The 10,770-nt window shown below is 59.4% G+C and overlaps 1 protein-coding gene across 1 annotated transcript in view; it reads right to left on the bottom strand.

The window, feature by feature from the left end:
- Positions 1-2,060: 2,060 nt before the first annotated feature.
- The window catches only part of LOC119114124 (soluble calcium-activated nucleotidase 1), a 31,221-nt gene continuing 22,511 nt past the window's right edge, over positions 2,061-10,770 (bottom strand). Inside the window, exons 6-7 of the mRNA XM_037238338.1 lie at positions 2,699-2,807; positions 2,061-2,066 (exon numbers count right to left, since the gene is read on the bottom strand). Of these exons, the coding sequence (XP_037094233.1) occupies positions 2,061-2,066; positions 2,699-2,807 (115 nt within the window). The remainder of the gene's footprint in view (positions 2,067-2,698; positions 2,808-10,770) is intronic.

Below are 10,770 nucleotides of genomic sequence, written 5' to 3'. Positions count from 1 at the left end.
TGCCCGGCTCCGCCGTGGATCGGGCCGGGCCGCGCCTGGCCGCCGCCGCCGTCGAGGCCGTGTGCGCCTGGCACGCGCGCCAGGAGGTGCAGCAGGCGGAGAGGGCGCCGCGCACCTTCGGCGGCGGCGGCGGCTACTCGCAGTGCAGCTGCTTCGAGGGTCTGGCAGGCGCGGCGGCCGGGTTCGCAGCGCTCGGCGCGCTCCTTGCCTTCGCGCTGGCACAGGCAGCGGCGGGCGGCGGGCGGCGGCGGCGGCGGCAGGCTGAGCCGGCGGCGGTCCCGCCGGCGTCAGCGTACCTGCCCCGCCTGCTGGAGCTGCTGCACCGGCCCGACGACACCGCCTGCAGCGCGGCCGCGCTCTGCCGGCTGAACCGGGCGGCGGCGGCGGCAGGGGGCGCCACCACGCTCGGCGTGCGCCTGGCCAGCCTGCCGCTCGCGCACCTGATGACGCGCGCGCACCCCGGCACCCAGTTCGGCAGCCTCTGCCGCGCTGCCGTCAGCTCCTGGACAGAGCCGAGCTGTACAGCCGCCCCGGCCGGCTGTCCGGAGCCCGGCGGGGGCCAGGGCGGACAGTAGCCCAGACAGGACAGCTGGCACGACAGTTAACGGAAGGGCGGGTAGGACAGCAGACGGGGCATTCAACCGGGCAGTGAAGAGAGGAGCGCATAGGATAGAAGACAGGACAGCTGGTCAAGCAGTAGACAGTACACCAGACAAGGCAGCGGACAGGATGGCGGACAGTGAGCGGACGAACAGCAGACGGGCCGGAGCAATATCACACAGCGCCCTCCGTTCCAGTCGCGACGTATATGATCACGCGCGTGAAGTACGCGGGGATGACAGGCGAAGTTCATCGCCCGCGCCTGACTTCAAAGAACGGAGGTGGGCCGCGGGAGCTTCTCAGCTCCACACCGCAGGACGGTCAAGCGACGGTGCCGATGTCTAACGCCAACGCCGGACGGCGATCGACGTGACGTTGAACTGGCAGTCATGCTATCGACAGCTGAGAGGATCGCGCCGGCCCAACGCACGGCGAACGCGTGCGAGACAACGCTGCCGGCGACAGAGCCCCACCCACCGCCGGAGCCAACAGCCGTCAGCGGCGCCACCTTGCCTGGCCGAACCGGCGCAGCGAGCGCCCCTAGCGGAGGCAGCACGAACTCCGACGCACGGGCATTATGAGCCGGCGGGCATTATGAGCCGGCGGCAGTGAATGAGCGCGGGCAAGGTCGCGGCGTACGCAGACCAGCACGGCGCCGCGGCCACGGCCGTGACGGCATCACGTCGTCATTGTTGCAGGTGGCCGGCCGAGCAGAATGCGCGCGGGGTCACGAGGGCCACTTCCTGCCGCGCGCGCCGCGCGGCGTCCGCTCCACTGCACCCACCGACGCCAGCGGGTCACCTCCTCGCGTCAGCACGAGGGACGGCGGCGGCACAGGCAGCCGCCGGCTGTGTACAGGGGACAGCCGGCGCTGAAGCGGACGCGGGTCGGGCCCGTGCTGAGCTGGCTTTTTCACGCGAATAAATACCCACGCTTGCCAATAGGCTTCGTGTCTTCGTGAAGGAAGGTCAACTTGCCTCGCGGGGCCTTGATGGAGCACTATCCTGCGTACATCGTTATGACTACGACCATCGCTGTGCGCTGAAACGCACAACTGGATCGTCGCCATTACAATGCGTCACACTAAATACTAGTGTTACTAACTACCCATCATATGACATTTCAATGCGACTGCCGCCGGTGGTGGGTCTGCAGGTCGAAGCGAACAATTCGCCAGAGCGAGCTCCATAACGCAATGATAGTCTGCATAACAATAAGGAGAACAGCCTCCGAGGCCAACTCCATTTGCTCACTTGCTGGTCATTATTGCCTCCTCGGTCTGATTCCACTGGGCTTGTGATGCCAACAAACGGCCAAAATACCCGCTGCCTGATGAACGTCACAGGGCGCCCAGTCACGTGACGTACCGGGAGACCGGGCTGTCTCCAGCCACCTGACACCGACATCAGCCCCTGTCCCATCCCCCCCCCCCCCCCCGTAAACATCCGGCCGTGCCCGACTTAGGCCTGCCGGCGGGCTGTCACACCACACTGCCAGCGGTGTCGGCGGCACCGGCGGCGCTGCGCTGCGCTGCTGGGCGGCGTGCCCACGCTCTGAATCCCTGTGCTACTGGCCGCACGCCGTTCGCAGTGCCCCAGCCAGCAGCAGGACCCCAATCCCAAACTCCCAGGTACCGGGTCTGCGTTCGTGGCCGCTGACCCCGGTCGTTGCCCTGAGGTCTGACCCCAATCCCCAATCACTGATCTTACGGGTTTCCGAGCCACCGTGCGGAAACAGAGAGCCGCAGACCGCGACCGGAGCCACTCGGACTGAGCTCCGGCCTGAGCCACGCAGCCGTCCCCGGTCCCCAGATCCGACTCTGGCAGAGGACATGCGCCACCGGACCCTGACCCGCGGACAGCTGCCTGGACCCGCACGGACCGGAGCGTGATCCCGCATAGATCGGACTCTGAACACAAACGGACTTAAGTCCGCCCCCGCACAGACCGCAGTCTAAGCCTGCACAGACTGGACCCTGACCCAGCACAGATCAGAGCCTTCCCCGTATAGTGCGGACCCTGACCGGGACGTGCGCCGCCGGACCCTGACCCCGCACAGACCGGACCCCAACTCCGCACAGGCCGGAGCCTGGCCGCACCTGGACGTCAGCGAACTGTGCGTCGGCTCGGAGCAGCAGGTTGGTGCCGCGCCTCTCGTCCGCCAGGTCATCGTACCGCTCGCTGCTGGCGCGCCTCGGCAAGAACACCCTGCAACAGACGGGGGCGGCTGCTGAGACAGGGAGACACAGAGGTAGATTGCTGGGAAAACCCTGGGACGGGGGGAGAGACAGGCTGCTGAGGGGGGACGACACAGAGGCGGACTGGAGAGTACACCCTGGGACGGAGGGGACAGGCCGCTCAGACAGGGCGACACTGAGGCAGGCTTTAGGGAGTACCATGAGACAGGGTGGCGCGAGGGACGGGCTGCTGACGCAGGACGACACCGAGGCAGACTGGTGGGAACAACCTGGGACGGAGGGGACAGGTCACTGAGGCAGGGAGACACAGTTGCAGACAGGTGGGAGCACACTGGTACGAACGGGGACAGGCAAATCACACAGGACGACACAGAGGCAGACTAGCAGGACCCCATCGACACGGACCACATCCGGGACAGACCAGGGCGGCGGCAACGGCAGCGGCGGGGACAGACCGCTGGTGAAAGCAGATTGTATACACTGAACTGCAAACTTACCCTTCTGGCTACAGCAATGACGTCCCTGGCCCGCAACATGTTTATTCCCGCTGCCTCTAAGAGCTGATTACCGACCTGGGCGAGCACGGTCAGTCGTGTCGAGCGCTGGGCGCCGGTACTGCGATGATCTGAGGCCGTGTCCCACCCATGGGGCATGTTTCAAAAGCATACTCTAGCGAAACATCGGGACTAGTTACGTCCAACAAGAGCATTGGGTAGTGTCCCTGCCGCGCCGTCGACATAATGAGGATATCCATTTTAATTATCTTCGAGTCCAAATTACGCTGTTAAACGACCGCCGTAACGTTGTCCTGTCGCTCCCGCTCCCCCCCCCCCCCCCCCCCCCCCACTGTCCCGTCCTCAAATTGTTGGTGCACCGCTGTTTGAGAACGCAGAAACGCGCCCCAGAGGGGGCGGTACAGCGGCGCACCGACCCTAGACAGACATACAATCCAGCTGCACATACCTTTCGAAAAGCAATACACGTGAGGATGTCGGCAAGACATCAAGCTGCCATACGTTCCTTCGAGCATGGCTGTTAGTCAGACAACAGAGCAACGGCTGGCTATCATTCCAAAGCAGCTCCATTGGGGCCGTGCATGCTCACAACATCCAGCACCATACGTCAGACAATAACATATAATATATAACATACCACCGAGTCCTGGTCCCGCGCCTGTTTTCTATGTTACAGACGATGACCAGCCTGCGACTTTCGTCCTGGCCAGGGAGTGACGGAAAGCGATTACGCCAAATAGCCGACCAAGCGCTGACGTCACGGCCTTGTAGCGTTGTAGCGAGCATATGCGCCTGCTCACACTTCCACCCCTCGAAGCAAACGCTGCATCGGAGAGGAATTTGAGGGACGAATTTGAATTTGAATTTGAATTTGAAATTCCAGCTTGCGTCCGTTCTTGCCCGACGGGCCCGCACTGATACTTACTCTTGTAGCGGTATTGCTCAATGGAGAGTACTCCGGCCCAGCAGCGGTGAGCCGAGTCGAGAGCGGTGTTCGAATCTCGCTCCCAGCAAGAGTTGTTCCCGTTCGTCGGTCGGAACAAGAGGTCGGTCGGCGTGCGACATCGCGACGCTGCGCAACATGCGGAATGAGCCACCCACTCTCAAGACGGTACCCGGGCCCAGCTGCCCAACGGGCCCAGCGCCGTGCCCGCGGTGGCTGGGTCGCTGTGACGTGCCGGCCCTGCACGCGCCCGCCGGACCACACCCCTGCACGCGCAGTCGGACACGCCCTGCACGCGCCGGCGGGGCATGCTGACGTCGCGACCCCGACTACCGACGAACACGCCCCGGGCCATTGTGACGAAAGACCCGCGGACTTCCGGCGGCACCGACGGAAGAGGGGGGGGGGGGGGGAGGGGGGGGTCACGGACGGCCGCTTGCTGCGCCGTACCGTCAGGGCCCCGATCCTCCCAGGTCAGCAGGATCTACAGCGCTGCTCTCGGCGGGCTCACAGTCAGAGTGTGCAGAGGGCGGAAATAGCTCCACTGCGCTGCATATCTGGCCAGCACTGGGCGGGATCTGACCCGCTCCTAGCATCCGGCGCGCGGTCATCAGATGTCGGCGCATTTTCTTCTCAAACATGGCTGCGATGTTTTGGGCTTTTCCGTGGTTCAGCAGCTTTGATTCCGAAGCACACATGCTACCTATCGCGTCACACAAGCAGCCACCCGACTCAGCAGGTAAGGGTTATAGCAATGTGGCACAACAGCCACGTTCCAATCAGACATCGCTCTCACAAACGATACGCTGGCGTCTGCCAGAAAGCCGACGACATGTTCGATGTACGAGGACCATCCTAACGCCGACACCCTGGGTCATCGGAGCAGAGTATGTGGAACACATAGTGTACCGAGGAGGCGGCACGTCCCGTGTCAATGCGCTGGCAAGTGACCAGCACGTGGTGTTCGGATAGGGGCCGTTTGCCACTTGAAGGCAACGCGGATCTAATACCACACACGGCAGATAGCTATGATGGATGTGTCACCAACGCGATACCGCAAAGTGTTTGTATTCTTTATCATTGTAAGTTTGATAAATAAACGTACTGAAAAAGCAAATGTACTGAGTGTTCCTACAACGCGAATGCAGCTACTTACGCCACCGTCAAAGCACCACATCGGGGACGGCTCAAGACGTGAAGTTTTTCCCGCATCTTGGGACTTGCCCAAGCGCTATCAGACTTTTCAAGTTGAGAAGTCGACCTTCATCGTCACGGATGCAGCCTCAAGTGCAAATTGTTGTGGATTCTAATCAGGGGATGAGTTCCTGGTAGAACTCGCTCTCTGTCAACGACCAACACATAAATAGGAACAGCGAATGTTTAGAAATCCCGTGAGTATATAGTATTATTACAATGGTTGGGCGAGTCATGCTGCCTCCGGCAGGCGTGTACAGGCCGGCAGAACGACTGGCAGAGCGTCTTTAACTCACGCTTAATTTACGTTAGCTAACTGCAGCAAATTGGCTGTTCATGTGGGCCGAGGGAGGCGGTGGTGTCTCGGAATGGTGACGTAATGATAATATATGTTTAACTGATATTTCGAATGATAATCAGTAGCTCGATGGCTTGGCAAAGCCACGTCTCACGCTTTTCGCGACAGCACGAGCTCTATGGCTATATGACCCAGATGAGGCTTTATTTCGCCATCACAATGATCTATAACTCTTTTAACACACCAGCAACCTGATTTACGCCTTGCTTTTAGTCAGGCTGTGAACTGTGTTCATAACCCGCCGCGCGATTCATATATTCGGAACCTTATGCGCATGAAATCAGCCGGAACCAAGCCACCCTCAACGTGGGCATTGTGGCTTTTCCAGCAACGTGCATAATTACCACTATTTACCACGGTATAAGTAGGCTGTTCGCTGGCATCAATGCAACAGAACACAGAAAACATAACTGCATCCCGTGCGATTGGTTGGAATCGAGCTGTTTTCAGAAAACGCGCTCCACCGTGACGCCGTGACGTGCCGCGCGTGGCGTGTTCCATCGCGGCGGGCGTGACGGCGGTGCGTGCTCCGCGTCACGCGGGCCGCGTGACGGGCGCTGTTGCCATCATCGCAGCTCTGCCTCCTCTCCGGGCTGCGCGCGGAGGTTCCGCGGCCCGCCGGTGGGCCGGTGCTGCCGGCGCTGCCAGGCTGCAGCCAGCCGGGCGCGGCGCTAACGACGCCAAGGTCACGACAGGGCCGAGTACGTGATCACGCATCGAGTAAACAAGACAGTGGGGCGGACCAGAGGAGCGGGAGCCAGCCGCCCGGCATCTCCCCCGTCTACTGACCAGGTCACCTGTGCATGGCGCAGTCACACTGAGAGCGGTACCGCCACGGGTGGTGACGCCGCACGTGGCACGTGGCACGCGGACACTTGGGCACGCGGTGACCGCGACGACGTGCACGGACCACACGCGGGCGAGTCAACACAACACCCAGCCAGGTCACGGCTCCATAGTCACGAAGACAGATGATCATGGAGAAGGCAGACCTCGGATGCCTTACATCGGCTGGGATCGGTACGTACCCTGCTGGAATCAAATGAATACACCGGCTCGGTTGACGTTAAGACAGGCGTGTACTTTCCTATTCAGTCGGGAAGGCCTCAACCCCCAACTTGGGCTCCGGGCCGCCCCCTCCCCACCCCAACTTTGAGAAGGAAGTGGGCCAAATCCGTGGAGAAACCATAGAAAACAATGCACTAGTGTACTTAAGGATATGCTCCGCCATTTTTTACCGTTCCGCCCCAGCCCTCTTCATTTTAGGAAATCACGCCCTGGTCTCGAGACGGCGGCACTGAACAAACCGTCGTATTTGACTGCCAAACACTAGTACTGTTATTGGAAACCAGCCTCACGGCTGCCGTCCGTCCATATAGGAAGTCCCACTCTCGGAGAGAGCTCGTGTTAGGAACAGCGTCCTCTTCGGGGGATGACCTGTTCAGCGTTCAGTATCCACACACCGGCTGGTTTTTGTCAGGCGTGTTGCGAGCCATCTTTACGGAGCGGGTCCGCGCCACGGCCCCGGCCTGTTCTCGCGGTCTGACCCGGTGACCTGTGCACGCCGCAGGTCATCGGGTCATGCCACAACCCCAGCCCTCCTCGCGGTCTGACCCGGTGACCTACGCCGCAGGTCATCGGGTCATCCCCAGGTCATCGGGTACGCCGCAGGTCATCGGGTCATGCCACGACCCCAGCCCTCCTCGCGGTCTGACATGGTCACCGAGTCACCTAGCGACCCCAGCTGTCTTCGCGGCCTGATCCGGTGACCCGCACATGCCGCAAGTCACACCACGGACAGCAACGGGACGAGCCACGACTTTAAGCCACGTCTTAACGCTAACCACGGATTCGAAAGAACGTTTCCGACGCTACAAAATGACCCATGCGAGACTGGCTGGGTCCAAAAGTCATGCTGGGGCATCGCTATCTGTGTTCTGGGCATCCTTGTAAGTTTCATCGCCAGAAAACGCAATACACTGCTTTCGGTACCCTTCTTCCTATCTGTTTTAAAAGTGCTGCTCTCCAATAGCAGTTTTCGTAGCTGTAGAAGCGGTACTAACTTTAGACTTTTCAAATGAAAAGCACGGGAAAACGTTTCGACAATTCTGGCGGAATTGAACCGAATAATGCAAAGGCGACAATTCTGCAGCAACAATGTACTGCGGCAGCCAAGAATTCCACGTGACACGGACACGAATAAAATATAATACCTGAAAAATATACCGCACCACACGCCAGTATACGCTATACTGCACCATAACCCGTGACACCCCAACCCTATAATAACTCATTGCTTCGCAAAAACTGGGTCTCGGCTCGGTCGCCAGCTGATCCCCCGTATGATCGCTGATATGGTGACGATCACTTGGGTTCTGGGGAGCGCCGACTGCGTTGGTCATCTGCCACCCATTCAAATGACCACTGGGTGGGGATCAGCAAGATATGAGGATCAGCAAGATTTAAGGATCAGCAAGGTACAAGAGTCAACAAGATTTAAGGATCAGCAAGGTATCAGGGTCAGCAAGATTTAATGATCAGCAAGATATAAGGGTCGGCAGGATTTAAGGATCAGCAAGATATAGGGGTCAGCAAGATATAAGGGTCAGCAATATTTAAGGGTCGGCAAGATCGAAGGGTAAAATCGTCACAACGTCCCCAGCGCACGGTGGCCGCGCTGTAGTGAGAGTCATGTCACGTCATTGGGGCTTTACGACGCACTCAGCTGCTGAGGCTCTATGGCGTCGCCTGCCCCTCACCCTGGCAGGAAGGGCGGGCACCGCGGGGAATCGAACCCCGTACCTCTGGTCTCCCAGCCGTGCAGTTGACGCAGACGCGTTAACCAATACACTACCGGCACCCCACCGTAGTGAGACCGACGCGATCCAACGTAAATATCGTCATAGTTGATAGCAGTCTGGCACAGATGTAAAGCGCCACTGCAATTGTCTTCCTTTCATGGGATGTTCCAGTTGAACTGGCAACATTGCGGGATCGGATCGTTCGTAATAACCTCTAGTACGGGCTAGCCAGCACGCGAACGATTTCTTCGCGTCAATGTGTTTACTCCAGCGGGCCCCGAGCCTCTTGTGCGTGGCCAAGGGCCCGGGGCGCGACCCCGCTGGTTCCCCGACGGATCTCCGTCCTAAGCGCATCTTGGCCGGCTGGCGCTTGCTGTGTGAAGCGCCGCGCGCGGGTTGGGTAGACCTCTGCCGAACGGCACATGCTTCACGGCTTTACGGCGTGTGCGGCGGCCCGGTCCAACGCGCCTATGGTCATAAATCGCTACGAATAAAGCACTGCTCACGTCACAGTCCGGGAAAAGGAAGATCTAGCTCCGGAACACACCGTGTGCCTCGCTTTGCTTCTTTAGGGGGAGGGGGCGGCAACAGCCCAGGGCCCTGTGTGCAAATGGAAAGGACGCACGTAAATGTGACGGGCCCGCGGGCGATCGAGAATGCTCGCAGGTGACCATACCAGCGTAGAGCCTCGGCACAGGCGTAGAGTCTTTCAAGCGGATGGGAATGGCCCGTGGAGGGCCGCTAAGCGATCAACAGTTCACCAGTAGGTCAGCATGTTGGGCCACACACACACAACAACGTTGGGCTCGCTCTCCGCCCCTCTGTGTCCTCCTCCGGTTGGAAAACCCCAAAATTGATGTGAAAGACCCCAGAGCGGTCGTGAGTGTCCCGACAAGTCCACGTATAGGACACCACCCGACAGCGTGGGTCTCTAGACAACACAACAGACTCTAGAACTTCTCTTACCAAGATGAATCTAATCCGTCGACAGGGATTTTGCCATGCTCATGGAGCCGTCATCTTCTCTAGGGCTGTTCCTGGTCGCCCCGATGTCCGAATGAGTCCATTTTTGTCACCTTGTGTTAAGGTCCCGCATTTGTTTGGCCGGTCATGGGTCTCGTGCACCTTTGTCCACCCCATCCCCCCGCCCCACCCCCTCCCCCTCTGGATCCAGCAGAGAAGAGACGCAGAGAAGATGACCCGTGATATTTAGAATCTCCAGCCCAACGTCCACCTACGGAGGCATGAGCCAGCGCTGCAAATCAGACATGCAACCAACTCGACCAATGGAATTTGAAGGCCGTCAAGACAAACGAAACCTGCTGCGATTGGCCCAACAAGCTCAATGCGTCGCTGCGGTGCAGATGCCTCATGATGTTGAACCAATGTTAAGTCATGGGTAAGTGTGGAGGGAATTCACTTAGGACTTAAGAGCCTAGCCGGCAAGGTGCGGGTGGCCGGTGGCTGGCCGGAGATAGCTAAACAGCAAAAGGCACGGTATGTTGCTGCATAATTTATCACAAATTGTGACAGCCTACAAATCATTATCGGCAACGCTAAACTCTTCAGCAGGAGAGTCGGCAACTGTTTCCCATTCAACAGCCTGAACCACAGTACGAATGCATTCGCACGTTTCATAAGCCGTTGTTTGTTGTGCCATGATGGATAAGCGGTTCCATAAGTGGTACGCGCCCCCAAGCGACGCACTGAAACACATGCCCCGTTCGGTACGTACCTCTGCCTACATCGGGCGCGGCACTGCCTCCGAGAGAGCTCATCGCGTGCAGCTCACTAACCAGTACGTGTCGGCCACCCTCGAGACGTGCGTCACATGATCCCGGGCAGCCCGCGCCGTCACGTCTTTTCCGACAGCCAGAGCTAGACAGGCGGGATGTTTGACATCTCACGAGATTCCAGTCCACGGATCAAGGGTACGGGAACGGGGCCGGCGGCAGGGAGACGCAGTTATCCCCAACTTCAGTGAAGTCCACAACTTTCCTCTCCGATCTAGGCACAAAATAGCATACTTGCTACATGACTTTGCATGTCAATCAGAAACGCATTCAGAGGCCGTTCAGGTCCATCCCAAGTATATGTGAGCTTCCCACACCTGCCGCGGGCTGTTGGTTCGACTGCCGACCTACACGTTCACACGCCTACGG

The sequence above is a fragment of the Pollicipes pollicipes genome, unplaced genomic scaffold (assembly GCF_011947565.3).
Source record: "Pollicipes pollicipes isolate AB1234 unplaced genomic scaffold, Ppol_2.1 Scaffold_7262;HRSCAF=8765_pilon_pilon_pilon, whole genome shotgun sequence".
In the NCBI taxonomy this organism is placed as follows: Eukaryota; Metazoa; Arthropoda; class Thecostraca; order Pollicipedomorpha; family Pollicipedidae; genus Pollicipes; species Pollicipes pollicipes.
The sequence above is the reverse complement of the archived record's forward strand: the minus strand, read 5'-3'. Positions and strand labels throughout refer to the sequence as shown.